Source organism: Mchenga conophoros, linkage group LG3 (genome assembly GCF_057382185.1).
Source record: "Mchenga conophoros isolate Kocher_MC1m ecotype Shallow Benthic linkage group LG3, M_conophoros_male_GT1.1, whole genome shotgun sequence".
Lineage (NCBI taxonomy): Eukaryota > Metazoa > Chordata > Actinopteri > Cichliformes > Cichlidae > Mchenga > Mchenga conophoros.
This window is the reverse complement of record NC_140528.1, coordinates 42,543,535-42,561,194: the sequence shown is the minus strand read 5'-3', so window position 1 is coordinate 42,561,194 and position 17,660 is coordinate 42,543,535. Positions and strand designations below refer to the sequence as shown.

Sequence of the window (17,660 nt, the reverse complement as noted above, 5' to 3'; positions counted from 1 at the left end):
CATAAGCATCACGCAGCTTCACTACATGTTCTGAGTTAAAACGAGTGCTGACAGAACAGTTGAAGCACAGAAGTCATTTTGATGTTCAGGAAAACTACAAAACACATCGACTCAACTTTGTCCTCACACCTGTTTCTACTTTACAGGTTTTAGCGATGGAGGGGATGAGGCTGAGGAAGGAGGAGGCAAGGTTGAAGTTAGAGCTGCTGTGTCTGTTTCTGCTGGGCTGCTTATTAGTATTATTATTGTTATAGCTATTGTTGCTTTAATTAACTACAGGAGACACAAGTCATGCTGGATTTCGTCCTCCTGATTTATGTTAGCTAACCCTGATAGCGAATGCTTTAGCTCTTGTTGTAGGTTCTGCTGTTCGTGGCTCTTTTCTGACTCTTTAGCCTCGCTCAGATAAAGCTTAATTTCCTGTTAGCTTGCAGAAAATAACAGTGAAGCTGCAACAAGGGTTGTCATCCACAGTCAGTCTACTGGCTTGTCTCAAGTTTACAGTGTGGCCATAAAGACCTACATCAGAGTGATCTCCTAATCTTTTCTGTCCTCACGTTGCTAGGGAAAAGCATGACTTTTCCCTGAGAGCAGCTGATGAACTCGAAAGCTCAGGAGACAAATCAAAGCAGATAAATGTATATTTGTTAAGCACCTTAATTCATTTTCTTTGTCTTTTGTTCTTTTTGTCTTTGCACTAACTTCAGCCAATAAGCCTGCTCCACTTAACTTGTTTTTTTGTCCTTTAAGCAATAACCTTTCATTGTATTGGTATTTTAACATGCAGCATTTTTGTTAGTGCGTCTTGGAGGGTCACAATAAGCACTACTGCTCATCTAATGTCCTTTTGACTGTGACATGTTTCCTTAATTTCAATAAAATGAAAACAAAACTGGTTTCAGTAGTTTTCTCTTTATTTTGACTGTAAATGCTTTCTAGAAGCTCAAGCTGAGATACATGTTAGCAATTTAAATGGGGCCTGTGACTGGGAAGCTATGGAGTAGTGGCTTCAGTGAGGAGCACCACTTCAACTTTTTATTACTACAAATTTTCCCACTAGGCAGGCTGCAGCCGTCTGCTCTGATCAGAGACATTATAATATGAGGATGATTGATTCAAAGTTACAAAGAACATTAAAAACAGAAAAATGCAACGTTGTACCTTTTTAAAAGAACATGTTATGCATATAGTGACTCTCCTAAAGTTAAACTTTTTCCACTGTATTTTTTTTTATACATTTTATTTTCAGTCACAGCAGCATGTTAATAACAAAACATTGAACATACAGTAGTTTGCTGTTCAGTATTTATAATACCCCAATAGATAACAGAAACAGAGAAGGAAAACAAACAAACAAACCAAAGAAACCCCTACAAAACAACAAAAAACAAACAACAACAAACAAATATAAAAAGTCAATAAAATGTAAAATAAAATGTATAAGGGACATTCAGTGTACAGTTAACTATGATAGTGATATAGAGATATGGCATCCGGTCATGATAAGGTGGTCATTTTAAATGTTTCCATGTACATCAGGAATGGCTGCCATGCCTTAAGAAATTTGGTGGTTGAACCTGCCAGTGTATATCTCATCTTTTCTAAATGTAAAAACCTCATGAGCTCTGCAAGCCACTGTTCATGTGTTTCCACTGTATTTCACTCAAAGTAATCCAGATCATAAATTTGTGGGGAAAACTAATTAATAAAATCTGTGACTAACAGATGAATCTGACTTTAATTTGTACTCAACCCTTAAAACCTCACTAAGAGCACACTAATGAAACATACTGATGTACAGAGAGATACCAGCATATAAAACAATGTGCTAACATGTTTTATACAGAGTCGCTCAAACATTCAAATGATTCTTTGTAACCAAAGTAGAGCTGAAACAGATGAAATACATGTGTCTGTCTGCAGCATCTCCCTCTGACTCTTCACTACTTACAGGCTATGACTCATCCAGCTAACAATACTGATATAGTTTCTTGCAGATCCTGGTAATTTTCCATTATGTAGTTTTCCAATGTGGGACCTTGACATAACTAGAGGTTACTGCTGTGTTTCTCTGAGCTTGAACTAAAAAACTCAAACCTAGCAGGGCCTTCGGTCTTTACTGGAGCACATTAATGGCACAGCGCAGCTCTGATCTACTGCGTTTTAACAGTTTTCTAAGGCTGTGTAACGAGTTGCAGATTTGCGTACATTAAGCACATAAACACATGGCATGGTTTACAGCAAAGATGGTCTAATTCCCTTTTAATCAGAAGTTTACTGTAAATAAATGAGCTCAGACTTCTGTAACAGCAAAGGAGATACTCATGAAAAAAATGAAAGCTCCTTTTAACTGTATGACTAAACTTGCAACATTACATCAGTTATGTTTGAAATGACTCAGGGCCTAAACAAAATGGCATGAAGCTGTTCTCGCCACATCCTGTCTCAGGACGTCTTCTGCACAGAACCTGTTCCAAAAAGTCTGATTTTGAATCATTTCTCTCAGTCTGACAGAGCTGCAAGAGTTCCATCAACATTTTTTACATGCCTAACACTGTCACAGTTTCTTCTTTTCTCTGTTAAAGTCATGCAAAAATTTCATGTTAATAATAATAAGTAATAATACATTATGAGGGCTCCTTTCTAAAACCCAAGGTCACCTTACAGAGAGAAAAAGACATCAATGAAACAGTAGATTAAATAGATTCTAATTCTAGATTCAACAGAAACCAGCAAAATGCCACCACAGACAACAAAATTTAAAAAATAAAATAAAATAAAAACACACACACACACACAACAATTTGACAGCAAGTAAAATCTGTATTAAAGCGAGTATAAACAAGTAGGTTTTGAGTTGTGACTTAAATACGGGAAGGGAATCTATATTTCTTAGGACTGAACGAAGTGAGTTTCAGAGCCGAGGAGCAGCGTGACTGAAAGCTCTGTGCCCCATAGTGATAATAATAATGTATACTTTATTGATCCCTGTGGGGAAATTATTTGTTTTTCTCTGCATTTGACCCACTCACTCAGTGAAGCAGTGGGCAGCCACTAAGCAGGTGCCCGGGGAGCAGTGTGGGACAGTATCTTGCTGAGGGGTACCTCAGGGTAGCCTTTCAGTGGATTCGAACCCCCAACCTTCAGATCATGGGGCGATCATCACTGTCACAGGTGAGCAGCTTCACTCTTGTTTAATCATTTGTTCAATTTATATATTTAGGTGGGATTCTCTCTCCACAGGTAGACCTACAACCACAATCCTTCCCCCTACCTCAGCACCACCCCCTGACCCCTCCTCCCCCCACCTTGTGTTCAGACCAGTCTTCCACCTGGTGGTGTTCTGTCCGTACTTCATCTCCACTCTCCTCATGGTGTCTTTGTATAGAAGCAGAGCGAAAGGTAACTTTCTGAAGCTCTTCAGTAATTTATCAAAATGGGTTCTTTTTGATTTAGAAATCTCCAATTACCTCATCTGACAGGAAATGACCTCATCTCTGTGACAACAGAACCACCCACCCAGGCTGAGCAGAGACTGACTGTGATGACATTGTGGAGATAACCACTGAGCACCATTTCTAAACTGCACAGCTTCAAAGCTCCTGTTTCCATCAGATGGTGAACTACGTGTGACATCATAATGTCATAAACTTTCTTACTCATGGAATAAGGCAGCTGATTGTACCATTTTCAGACGCAAGGTTTGAGATCATGGACATCATGGTAAATTGTTTTTATTTATACTAACAAAGCCCATTGCTACTCGCATGAGACAGGGTACATCCATGCAAACACGCATACACTACGATTATTATAATTTTATTATCATTTTTGTGGATTCATTATTTACTCTTTTGGATTTCAGATGCGATTTATGTTCATAGTCTATATCTAGTTTTTTAAGTGTTGGTGCCTATCCCAGCTGTCATAGGGCAAAAGGCAGGGTACACCCTGGACAGGTCGTCAGTCTGTCACAGGGCTAACACACAGGGAAAGACAACCATTTGCATTCACATTCACTCACAGATTCACGCCTATGGGCAATTTAGATTAATCAATTAACCTATCCCCACTAACTGCATGACTTTGGACTGTGCGAGGAAGCAGGAGTACCCGGGGAGAACATACGCAAACACGGGGAGAACATACAAACTCCACTTGGTACTTCCAGATTTGTTTTCCTTGTGGTCCTTCTGCATGGCAACAGTCTTTGCGAGAAGACTCGTCCGAACTCTACAGTTGTTACCAGACATGTTTGATTTCCACGCTGCTGTGAGCTTTACCCGCAAAATGAAGCCTCTTATTTCTTGTTGTAATTTGGCATTGTATAAATAAATGTAGCAGGAATAAAGAGCAAACAGGACAAATATAAACAATTGATGTTACTGTGCACACGGTCCAGGGTCCCCCTAGTAGGAAACTTAACATGCTGGTGGAATTTGAGGAGTACAGATTTCAAACTTGCCTCATAAACAGCAACAGTATGGACACCCTCCAGGTGCTCGCTCCCTTAATATAACTACCTTCCAACAGTAGCTGGTACTTGAATCTAGTACATCTCATGTTTGCTTTATGCAGATCTTCTCAAGAAAGGACAGTAACTAAAGTGGGATGAAAGCTGGAACATTCATGGAGGGGAAGAAAGGAGTGGCTGAAGAAACATAGGTTCTAAGATGTTCCTGTCTTAGAGTAGATGGTCTTTAAGGCACATTTTTGTTCGTGTCTTCCTTTCGCTCCAGCTAACAGTAATATTGGATTTTAAAACATCTTTTAAAAAAAATTTCTTCTCCACCCTCTGTTTTAATGCCCGGTGGATTATTTCTCTCTCTCTCTGGAAATAATCCAAATGCTTATTAGTGGGTTTTTCTTCCCCCAAGGTAGGAGAGTGGATGAATTTGTCCTCAAATTCAGGGCTTAAACTGCTGTCTCTCATCTGTCCACATGTTCAATGACAACACTTGAACTAAAACTACAACAGCAGGATGAGACTCAGTTCAGCTTTTAAGACACTGAAGACGTCTGAAGCATTTCAACAAGCAGGCAAATATGAATCCTGACTCTTTTGTTGTTTGTTTCCTGTAGATCACACAACTAGCAACAGCAACAAGAAGCACAGCACAAACAGACAGACCAACTTTCAGTCCAACAGATCCATCCTCCTTCCCTCCATCCTCCTTCCCTCCATCCTCCTTCCCTCCATCCTCCTTCCCTCCATCCTCTGTGTGTCCTCCTGTCTGACCTGCAGGTGAGAAACAGGTGTGAGGTGTCAGCTGTCAGGTAGGTGATGAGTGAAGAACAGAACAGAATCCATTTCCTCTTCAAACTGCTGTCAGACATTATCTACTGCACTCTGATCACATCACTCAGACCAGCTGCTTTCTACAAAGTCTCATCAACAACATCTTTAGAAACAAACATCAACAACCAGGAAGCAGCTTCACCTCTGATCACACACACACTCAACTCTACTCACTCACCTGGAGGATCAACAACACTCAGGCTGATGATGCTGATGGATTTCCATGATTTAGTTTCCTGCATGAAGACACGACACTCGTATGTTCCAGCATCATTAATCGTCACATTCTTGAGAATGAGAGACACGTCTCCATCCTTCATCTGTCTGTCCTGCAGATCCACCCGGTTCTTAAAAGATGGATGCTGGTCGTCTGGAACAAAGTATCCATCCCGACACACAAGAACATGTTCTGGTTCCAGGTCAGCTCTGCTCCACTCTACAACAACTATGATGTTGTTGTTTGGAGCTCGACATGTCAGAGTGACGTTCTGTTCAAATTGAGCTGTGATGTTTTTCTGGTCTGAAATAGGAAACAACAGAGCAGAGAGGTTAAAGGTCAAAATGTAAACAGTTCACTTGTAAAACTCCAGACTCACAGTAAAACATCACGCCACTGTTATAAGGTTCAAAACCCACAGCAGTGGAAAGTTCAGCGTCTTCATGAAGCAGAGGTCACTCATGGACCGTTACCATTGGTTAGAACAGGGGTAGGGAACTCAAGGGCCGGTGTCCTACAGGTTTTAGATGTGTCCTTGATCCAAACAGCTGATTTAAATGGCTAAATTACCTTCTCCTACACCAGCTCTCGAGGACTAACATTCCCTACCCCTGGGTTAGAATTACCCCATAAAAATATAATAAATGTTACCTTTTTATAAAGAAGGAGAAGAATTTTAGTCATTTTTTTCCATTTAAATATATCTTTTTAGCTTAATTAAACTAAAAGCTAACACTATGTCAGCTTCTAGAGTTTCTTGACAGCATGTAGATCAAACATGAATTCCTAGAAAACTTACAGTCAACCAAACAATCCAAACTTTGGAGGGCTGTGAGCAAAAAAAAAAAAACAACCAAAAAAACAACAACAACAGAACTAAACAACCCAAAGCCGACGGAGCCAAAAAAAAAACAAAAAAACAAAACAAAACACAGGTGTATACCTGTGTGGTCATTACAGAGGATCATTACAGTCACAGACTGCTGATCACTGTTTCACAGAACAGCGTCATCAAGATGCGGTAATAATCAAATTGTCCAGCAGCTGTCAGTGTGGAGAAGGTTTCAGGGTTTTTTGAAGCGTCCAAAAATTCCGGCACAAATACTTCAAATGTTTCAGTGTTTCACGAAGCCTCGCTTTGCTCATCACTAATTTTCTTCACCGTGTTACTGCTATGCTACTCCCACACCAAGCCCACCTGTGCTAACTCATTAGGATTTACATACAAATAAGTTACTACACAAGAAATAATTAAACATCCTACAATAAATCACTTCAATTCCTCGGTCAGCCTTGGTAAGTGAAGTTGGAAAAAAAATGTATGTACCAAGATTTGGAAAACTTATCTATACCGGCTGTCTGATTAGTCTCGCTTGCGTGTAGAGAGCGTTTTCCCTTTTCATTCTTTCACAATAAAAGTGTTTCATGTGACTGCAGTACATAAAATAGTTTAAACATCTAAGTCAAGCAATTTACAACAGATTTTAGTGTTATAAGAAAATAATGCTTTCACCTAGTATTAGGGATGTCCCGATACGATACGATCACGTGGTTTCAGACTGATCGGAATCGGATGTTAGCTCCCGATCAGGACTCGACTACACACACACGTCGCTAGAAGTCACTAAATGACGTCATCGCCTAATTAGCTTATTGGGTCATGCTAATGTAATTGTAACCTACGGTGTAGGAGAGAAAAATAACATCGTGGAAGAGACATAAAGTGAGTAAAAAACGTAAGTAAATTGCATTTAGAATTTATCTAGAAAAAGTGCAAAAGTGACCCGAAATAGGCACTCTGGTGGAGTTACTGTGTGTGTGTTCATAAGTAGTTTTAAACCTTGTGGTCCACAAAGCAGCATAACAGTAAAAGAAGAACTGATTGCGTTACAGTCAGTGCGGAGCAGCGGCTTCGCTCATGCGCGATACATTTGCAGTTTGGACGCATAGGTGTGAACCCTGATAGCAGCTCCGCTCATAGGCGGAGGATACACCCAGCTGCACGGGCGAGGTGCCCACAGCAGCAACGCTGCTTGTTGAGAGTAAAAGCGATACGCGCTTTCACGTCAAAAAGTCGTCATAAATAAGTCTCCAATTACACCAGCAAAAAAAAACAAACAAAAAAAAAACCCGCCAGATTTGTCGCTTTTTAGAAAAAAAAGTCGCTAAGGGGGTCTGAAAACACGCTAAATATAGCGACAAAGTCGCTAAGTTGGCAACACTGGCGTCGGAATGTCGGAAGCTTGGCAGAGCTTTCAAAGTAAAGTTTCGTCTTGTGCAACACGCTGATTGCAATGGTGAAGCAAAACTTTTAATTTGAAGGATCTGCTGCGCAGGGCAGGAATCTAGGGTTACTCTTCCTTCTTTACAACCAGCTAATCAAATAATGATTTTTTAATTAGGTGACGAAGCTAAAGATATGTCGGTACATTGCCAGTTATATTATCAGTTTGTGGGTTACAACAGAAAATGCTACATTTATTGTTCTCACTTGGTATCGATGGGAATTAATTCACATAAACGAAGTTACTGTTGATATGGTAATCACGCTGTTACAGTGGTGTTGAGAGTGTGTAGTTATAGTGTAAAAAAAAAAAATTCAGGTTCATGCTTTAACTCACCTGAAGAGACAGGCGAAAGAAGGCAGATAACAATCACAGAGCAGTAGACTGATGTCAGATCCATTACTTTTAGTTCTGTGGCTCCTGCCGGTGTTTTTAAAGTTCGCGTGAAAAGTTCCCGACCGGTTGTGAATATTTGACTGGAAAATTGTTGCCGAAGCCCGAAATGGTTTAAAGATCTGTCAGACACCTACTGTCAAAACTGTCGGTGAGAGTGTGTGGTCCTGGTGGAGACGAAGGAGGAGAAAAGCTGCGTCTCGCGTCTTGAGGCGTTACCCGGACCGGAAAGTTGAAGTTCAGCCTATCAGGTGTCCAATGTTGTGCTTTGCAGCCTATCAGAAATTAGATACTTGGCACCTGATTCTCAGAAATTGTTGCGGAAGTTTAAAAGGGACTTGTTGTCTATAATGTGTCAAAAGAGGTCTAATATATCTTTCATGAATGATAAAGTCATTTTGAGCCATAAAGAACATTTCTGTCACAAGGTAGAAGTTGCAATCAGTTTTAGACAAAGCAACTTGATTTAAATTTCATGTACGTGTAGCCGCTAAGACTGGTGGACCTAAATCTTCACCACCACGTCTGTATACATATAAGCGAAAGGGGGAGTGAGTGGGTCAGCGCTCAGAGCATAGAAACTTAGCTGGCTTCAAACACCATTTATTTCCATATTTAAGAAAAAAACAACAACAAAAAAAAACAACACAACAACAACAACACACCACACGGCCAGAATCACAAATACAAACTAAAATCCCCGCTATACAATAAAAATAGTGTTTGCAACCCGCTAAAAACCCTGCCGGCAGAAATAACTATTCACTATTAAAACAAGGCTAAAACATGTTTTCCATATACTAAATATATTACTTATATATTATATACTTATAATACTAAATATACATATACTTCTCTTCCGGTATGGTAAAGCCCAGCAACAGACCAGGGAGGGGGCTCCTGTCGCAGACCTGTCTCCTCCTGACAGCGCGTCGCCGCACAGTCCCGCCCCACTCCACACCTGATCACGGCCTCCCTTGTCTCACCGTCAGATGCAGGCAGAGGGACACCCCTGCCCTGCATGTGAAATGCGGCCATCGCCACCCACTGTTGCTGTTCCTGCTGTTGGGACTGGATCGCCGAACGACTCGTGGCCCCCCACAGTCAGGCAGCAGGTCCTCCAACACATGTGCGGGCTTACACGCGTTTCTTTTTCTCCTCACCTTTCGTGCGTCGCTCTCTTGTCTCTGCGCTCACTATCCCCTTTATCAGGTCAACCTGACGGCTGATAGGCCACCTTGGGGAACGCCCCCACCTCACAGGGGCCTACAATTGTCTGTTTAGTCCACAGTGGGTTAAAGGAACATGGTACAACATTAACACACACAATATAAATATAAGGATAAAACCATGCCGTATAAATACAAATAAACAAACATGCAGTATAAATATCAATAAATGGCCTGCATTTGTATAGCGCTTTACTAGTCCCTAAGGACCCCAAAGCGCTTTACACAACCAGTCATCCACCCATTCACACACACATTCACACACTGGCGATGGCAGCTACATTGTAGCCACAGCCACCCTGGGGCGCACTGACAGAGGCGAGGCTGCCGGACACTGGCGCCACCGGGCCCTCTGACCACCACCAGTAGGCAAACATGGGGTTAGTATCTTGCCCAAGGATATTTGACATGCAGCCAGGAGGCAGCCTGGGATCGAACCACCGACCTTCTGATTAGTGGCTGACCTGCTCTGCCACCTGAGCTACAGCAGACAGACATGCAATATAAATATCACAATATAATCAACACTATGTACCAATACACAGATTGATAAAACATAACAACACAAATTTCCACTGTGTGACATACGTAATACTTAAGTAATGACGTTATGAACTCTGCTTCCAGGTACAAATTACTTTGTGTTTATCAAGGCTGTTGTGTTTTCAACATGTTTTATGCTTTGTATGCTTTGTAGCTTGTCCCATTCGTCAGCAACGTGCTGTCCAAAATTTCTGTGGGACTGAGGTCCTGGTGTGAATGAAAGAGCTGACGCGTTTCACGCGAAATGCCGGGTTTGGTTTTCTGCTTTTCAGCCAATCAGGTAACGAAAATACAACGATACATACACAGTTTTTAAATTCCTTTAAATTCTATTTCTTTTATTTATCTAGCTAAAAGTATCATTGATATTTAAAATGTCCTTTTAAAAACAGACCTGGTGGCAGAAGTTGTAAGAAATATAACATCACAGTTGTATAAGGGTATTTAAGTCACCATAAAGGACTCAATTAATTACAATGTAGTACAATTAAACAGAGAGAAAGAACAAAGGATTTACCAAGTGCACTGATGTGCAGACACGTAAACACTGAAACCTCATCCAGATGTTTCACACATCACATGAAACTGATTTGGATGTTTTCATACATCTACAAACTACACTATTTGTACACTAGGTTCAGCTGCTCTTCTTTTACTACAAACATCATAAATCCCTGAACATAACCCCCCCTGTGCATAGGTGGGTTTAGACAGGGGCCAGTGGAGAACGATGTAGAGAGAGAGGATGGAGATGAGGAGGAGCTGAGGAGCAGGATGACAGCGAGACAGAGGAGTTAGTTGGAGAGGATGCAGAGAGGGACAGTCCTGAGAGTGAGGAGGAAGACGAGCTGTGAGGGAGAGGAAGAGGGACAACCAGCTGTGTTGAACAGACTTGTGTGTCTGCGAGTGTCGTGTCATTACAATTCATACAGTCAATGTAACTGTCAGTAATGAACAATAATGACAGAATAAAGTAATAAGTTAACACTGATCAGTTATTGTCCTCAGTTACAGCCTCATGTTTGCTCTGCATTCATCTCTTATCAGACGTACAAAGATGATCCACCAGTGCTGCCCAGTTTGAGGACATTTCCAGTCACATTAATGGGGGACAGGAGACGCAGCTTCCATCAAAGCTGGTATGAAAGTCATCGTTGGATTCTCTGTAATTATGGACTCTGCCTGTTTCAGGCCACCAAATATGTCAGACGTGGATTTTAAACATTGTGCACATGCACAGTATGTGAAACCTTTACTTTGAAATTCATTTGGATCTTTAATAAATGAGTGAAAATAAATTCACTTAATATATTAAACATTTAAATTTTAGCCTGCGGTTAGTTTGGTCTGGATCTGCCACTGCCCCATGATAATCGTGGAATACTGAGACTGAAGTAAAAGTATAAGGAAGAAAAACATTAACATTTCTCTTTTTATATAAACTGTGTGAGGATGGAGGGATTTTCCTCATCCTCACTCTCCAGGAAGTGTCAGCAGACAGTCAGATTCATGATTTCATGAGTTTAATCTTGTGGCTAAAACGTGTCAAACACAAAGCTTCACGTCTCTGTGGATGTTGTGATCTGAAACTTTGTCATTTACTACAAATGCGTCAGCAGAAAGTTTCAGTTACTTCATCCACAGTAAAGACATCACACAGGTTAACTTCAGCCACAAACTAAAAGCAGGAGGAACAATTTCACTTTCACAACTGTCTTTATGTAAAATGTGTTTCAGATCTCCTAAACAGACTGTGAACATTACAAAACTGACAGTAAATGCATCACAGAGGCATCTGTTTACATTAAAGTGCCCCCTGGTTGTGGTCATTTGAATAAAGTCTGAATTTTAATGAGAAGCTGATTAAACAGAGAAACTGAGTCTGAGTTGGAGCACCATGTTTTCACTGACACTGAATACAACAAAATATATGACCACAGATTTGTGTTTACAGTTTTTAAAATGTAATTATAATAATATACACTGACTGGCCAGTTTATTAAGTACACCTTCCTAGTACTGATTTTCGGCCTCCAGAACTGTTTTAATGCTTCACAGCAGAGATTCAACAAGGTGCTGCAAACATTCCTCTGAGACTTTGGTTCATGTAGATGTGAGAGCATCACACAGCTGCTGCAGATTTATCAGCTGCACAGACATGATGTGAATCTCTCGTTCCAACACATTTGTTTGAGATGTGGAGACTGGAGGCGACCTGAGTACAGTGAACTCATCGTCATGGTCAAGAAACCAGCTGGAGATGATTTGAGCTTTGTGACATGGAGTGCAATCAGAGGATGGTTACAGATGAACGCAGTCAGCAGCAACACGCTGTGGTGTTTAATCGATGCTCTGATACGAGGCAGGATGGATCCATGTGACCGTTACAGCACAAATCTGAACTCATCAGACCTGGAAATGTTTCTCCAGTCTGCTGTTGTCAGACTTTGGTGAGCCTGTGTGAATCACAGCCTCAGTTTCCTGTTCTCAGCAGAACCAGACTTGTCCTGATGGGAACACAGAACCAGTTCTAGTTTGGTCACCAGCACTGCATCCATGGAAAAAGGGAACTGGTCCCAAATCTACAGGATGTTAACTCAGGAGAATTAACATCCTGTAGATCTGGGAGCCGTTTAGAGCAAAACATGCATTAAAGTATGTTTTTGTCACATTAGTCGAAAAGAAAACATCCAAATCAGTTTTATGTGATGTGTGAAACATCTGGATGAGGTTTCAGTGTTTACGTGTCTGCACATCAGTGCACTTGGTAAATCCTTTGTTCTTTCTCTCTGTAGTCATAAAGGACCAGTAACAAATTAAAACATAAATGTGTTTTACAGCATTTATAAAAGCTGTTGTGTTTATAAACTCTGTCACAATTTATGGGATTCATTATGTATTCTTAATATTTATTGGTAAAAAAAAAATATTCGTAGTAACATTGTGAAAAACTGCAACAAAAAAACAAGACATGGATTATTTTGATCCCGAGCTTTATTAAGGAAGCACCAGGAAACAACAACAGTCATATCAACAGACACTTTATTTACAGTAAAAACATTAGAACCACAATCTCCTAAAAACTGCATGAATTGTATGTAAGAAGCTCCTGAGTTCAATTCCACCATTCAATTCAATTCAATTTTATTTATATAGCGCCAAATCACAACATAAGTCGCCTCAAGGCGCTTCATAGATACAGAGAAAAACCCAACAATCATATGACCCCCTATGAGCAGCACTTTGGCAACAGTGGGAAGGAAAACCAGAGGGTCATAGAAGGTTTGGAGGCCAAGAAGGTGTTGTCCATGATGGATGTTAGCTTTGACAACATCCTCTCCTCCCCAACCTGCTTGATGGACTTCAGTGGAAGCTACTCCACCCGGGCCCATGGCTTTCCTGGTTTTCATCTTCATCAGCTGACTTCGCCCCTGGTAAGTTGTGATGGAGAGGCTGCAGTGTAGGCTGTGGGTAGGTGTCTCCTGATGAATGGCACAGGGGGAGGAGGCAGTAGAGTCGTTGAAAGAAAAAGGATCAGTTGAGGTGCTGGAGGCTGGTATGAACCCTGCTTCTGTTGTTTATGTTTCTGTAGATTCAAACACCATCTCCACAAACAACAACAATACCTCCTTCAACACCACTGCTGACACCATCAACACCACCAAATCGAAAAAATCCTCCAACGGCATCATCACCAACTTCACCAACACGCACGGGACAAACGCCATCGCCAAAAACTGCCACAACAACTCCAGATCCACCTGGTTCTCAAAAGATGGATGCTGCTCTTGTGGAAAAAAGTGTCCATTCCAGTACTTAGGGGCACATTTATGTAGGTCAGCTCTGGGCCACTCTTCAATTATTATGATGTTGTTGTTTGGAGCTCGAAATGGCTGGGTGACGTTCTTCTGTCCTGACTGAGCCGTGATGGTTTCCTGGTCTAAAAGATGAAACAACAGAGAAGAGAGGAAGCGGTCACTTCTACAGCAGCCAATCAGGGTGAGGAACAGAGACAACTGCTCTCTCGTTTATGCTGGTTGAATCACATAAACGTGACCATAGACCTGTTAAAATCTGCTAAGGAACCACAGAATTCAGACGAACAACAAAGCAATAAAGCAACAAAACAAAACAACTTGTGTTTAGCTCCCAGTGTCAGAAATAGAACAAAAACACAATCTGAAAAGATTTATTAAAAAAGGGAAAATAATTTTTTGCAAACGGCTTTGAACAGCTGCTTATTTGTTGTTTTGGTTCTTATGCTCAGAAACATGTGATGTTTGTCAGGTTATTAAGTTGTGACCACATGATTAAATAATGATAATACGTTTATGTCTGTGTAGGTTTTCAGACATCCTACCTTAGAATATAAAGCGCCTCGTGGCGACTGTTGTTGTGATTTGGCGCTATATAAATAAAACTGAATTGAATTGAAAATGTGTTGACCAGGCCAACATTCGTTAGTTTTTGCTCCTGATTTCACCATCAGCTCTTCATCTACTACACTGCTCCCTCTGAGAAATCAAGAGTCAGATAGATGCAGGTGACGGGGCTGACTAAATGATGCAATGATCCCAGTTCATACATCAGGCCCACGACCCCGTGCCAACACCGCGGTAAAGTGAGCCGTCATTTGTGAGCCGCGGTCAAGCCAGCCGCCTCTTATCCGCCGCATAAATTTCCTTGCGCTTTTACACCAGTCTTTACGGTAGCGCCTTTTCGGAATGTGTTGAAAGTTGGGCCTCAACTACTCAGGATGACTTTTAATGAATTTTTGAAAATTGACATAATTGTAGTGTATTGGCTGTATTGAATTGCATATAAATGTCCTTTAATTTCTGAGGAATTCTACAGTAAATCTGGCTGAAACTTGGCACACAGGTACAGTAGGTGTCCCAGAGGAGGGATGTGTTGAAAGTTGGACCTCAACTACTCAGGATGACTTTTAATGAATTTTTGAAAATTGACATAATTGTAGTGTATTGGCTGTATTGAATTGCATATAAATGTCCTTTAATTTCTGAGGAATTCTACAGTAAATCTGGCTGAAACTTGGCACACAGGTACAGTAGGTGTCCCAGAGGAGGGATGTGTTGAAAGTTGGACCTCAACTACTCCGGATGATTTTTAATGAATTTTTGAAATTTCCATAATTGTAGTGTATTGGCTGTATTGCGTTGAATATAAGTTTCTTGTAATTTCTGAGTAATATTGCAGTAAATCTGGATGAAACTTGACACACAGGTACAGTAGGTGTCCCAGAGAAGGAATGTGTTGAAAGTTGGACCTCAACTACTCAGGATGATTTTTAATGAATTTTTGAAATTTCCATAATTGTATTGACTGTATTGGGCTGTAATTTGTGTGCGCGCGCGTGTGACTATTCGCCCGCGTGCGTCTAGGCTTTCAATCGGCATATAAAGCGAAAAGGCGCTACCGTGCAGCCTGGTGTAAAAGCGCAAGGAAATTTATGCGGCGGATAAGAAGTGGCTGGCTTGACCGCGGCTCACAAATGACGGCTCACTTTACCGCGGTCGTGCCAACCGGGGGAGCGCTGTAGTACGTACCATACTGTACACTGCTCCCTATCGATCGTCGGCTCGCTCTGCAGGCACACAGGGAACGCGCTTCCGCTGCAATCTTTGTGACCTCGCTACACGGTTGCTCTCCGTGAGAAGAGAAGCTGTTTGTGTTATTAACGTTTGTGTTATCGTTCGTGGACGGTGGAAAACAGCTTTGCTAGGAGCTTTAAACAAGGATGCCCTTTACTCGAAAACGACGTGGGCTTAACTTTGGATATTGGAGCCTGTTTTTAATCGTGACGTCGACAAAAACGAAGCTTATCAGCAGCTTTCACCGTCTTCATGTTTGCTGACGTGTGGGATCAGGCACAAAGGAGCTGCTAGTATGTTTTTAGAGCCTCTGCATGTCGGGGTAAGTAGAACACAGACACGCAGAGTCACAAGAAGGTCGTGTTTCACGTCTGGTTGTAGCGCTGAAACATGGCTGCTGCTCTGGTTGAGCGTTGTGCCATTTATCACCGACGGAGCGTTCCCCAGCGTCGGGAGCGCGCACTGGTCAGGCTCCAGGTTACTCCGCTTTCTTTACAACCAGCTAGTCAAGTAGTGATGTTTTAATTTGGTGACAAAGTTACAGTTGGATGTCGTTACATTACCATAAAGTGGAACCTCCTAGAAAAAGAAGTTATAGTTTTAGGAAGTCTTACATCCTTGTTGTTGGTTCAGAGGTTGTTTCAGCAAATTGCTGCGGAAATGTTAAAGTTTGAGTGCATTCTCAAGTGAGGGATTACTTCTTATTGGAACAGGAGGAACGAAGCCCAAATATCAACAGGACCTATTTTCTTTTATCCCTGACCAGGGGCGGATCTAGAGAAATTTTCTTAGGGTGGCAAAGAAATCAAATGTGCGGCAAAATCAAAGCCTTTTTTTTCGAACACAAAGGGGTGGGTTACATATGGTTAAAATGATTCAATATACATGCTATTCATATAAATATAGTCTACAACTTAATTATTTTCTGCAGTCCACGTAACTATACAGTTTAGATAAACACGTGAAATTTTGAGTTTATGTACCGTGTAGTCCGTATAATGAATAAATCTGTAGCCCAATAAATATAAAATCCAGAAAGCTTAACAACATGGGGCGATTTTTCCTTCCTGACTGCTTTGGAGAACAAGCTCGATGACCTAAGAGCAAGAGTCACCTTCCAACGTGACATGAGGGACAGCGACATTGTGCGCTTCACGGAGACATGACTGACCCCATCGTGCCGGACCAGGCCGTAACTCCGTCGGATTCATTCTTTGTGCTCCGCGCGGACAGAACGGCAGAGTCAAACAAAACCAAAGGTGGAGGAGTGTGGTAAACAGAAAGTGGTGTGATGCCAGGTGCATTTCTACTCTTTGCAGCGGCTGCTCGCCACATCTGGGATTCCTGAGCATTAAGTGCCGCCCTTTCTATCTGCCCCGTGAGTTCACCTCGGTCATCGCCACGGTGGTCTACATCCCACCCCAAGCGGACACAGGTATCGCTTTGTCCGAACTACATGATGTGCTGAGTTCGCTTCAAAACAAGGACCCGGGCGCAGCCCTCATTGTAGCAGGAGACTTTAATAAAGAGAACCTTGGACAAGTCATGCTGAATTTCTACCAGCATGTCTGGTGTCCGACGAGGGGGGATCGGATTTTGGATCACTGCTACACGCAGTACAAGCAGGGCTACAAAGCTGTCTCACACTCGGCTTTCGGGAAGACTGACCACAACGCCATCTTCCTCATTCCCCAGTATAAACAAAACATATGGAGGGAAGAAGTAACCACGAGGGAGGTGAAACGTTGGTCTGCCCAATCAGAAGCTACGCTACAGGACGCACTCAACGATGTAGACTGAGCATGCGCAGTCGACATCAACGAGTTTACGGAAGAAGCAGTATGTTTTGTCAATATGCTAGCGGAGGAGATCATCCCCACTGCGAGAAGCTTGCTGCATACATGCTACTGCACATTCACCAAATGTGTATATATATATTTATTTATAATGTTCTTCCTCTCTCCCCCTCTCCCCCCTTTTGCACAAGTCAAGGAGCGTGTCAGGTTTACATTTCACTGTGTTATACTTGTATATGCATCTGACGAATGAAGAACCTTGAATTTACACAAAATGTCAGAAATC

The 17,660-nt window shown here is 41.7% G+C and overlaps 1 protein-coding gene and 1 long non-coding RNA gene across 2 annotated transcripts in view; one reads left to right on the top strand and one right to left on the bottom strand.

Annotated features, from left to right (window-relative positions):
• Positions 1-3,326: 3,326 nt before the first annotated feature.
• The window catches only part of LOC146578783 (coxsackievirus and adenovirus receptor-like), a 16,599-nt gene continuing 2,265 nt past the window's right edge, over positions 3,327-17,660 (bottom strand). The window contains exons 2-3 of the mRNA XM_085269052.1: positions 5,478-5,819; positions 3,327-5,239 (exon numbers count right to left, since the gene is read on the bottom strand). Of these exons, the coding sequence (XP_085125178.1) occupies positions 4,995-5,239; positions 5,478-5,819 (587 nt within the window). The 3' untranslated portion in view covers positions 3,327-4,994. The remainder of the gene's footprint in view (positions 5,240-5,477; positions 5,820-17,660) is intronic.
• Positions 15,577-17,660, top strand: part of LOC146578782 (uncharacterized) — an 11,881-nt gene continuing 9,797 nt past the window's right edge. The window contains exon 1 of the long non-coding RNA XR_014891524.1: positions 15,577-15,900. This is a non-coding gene — a long non-coding RNA (uncharacterized LOC146578782). The remainder of the gene's footprint in view (positions 15,901-17,660) is intronic.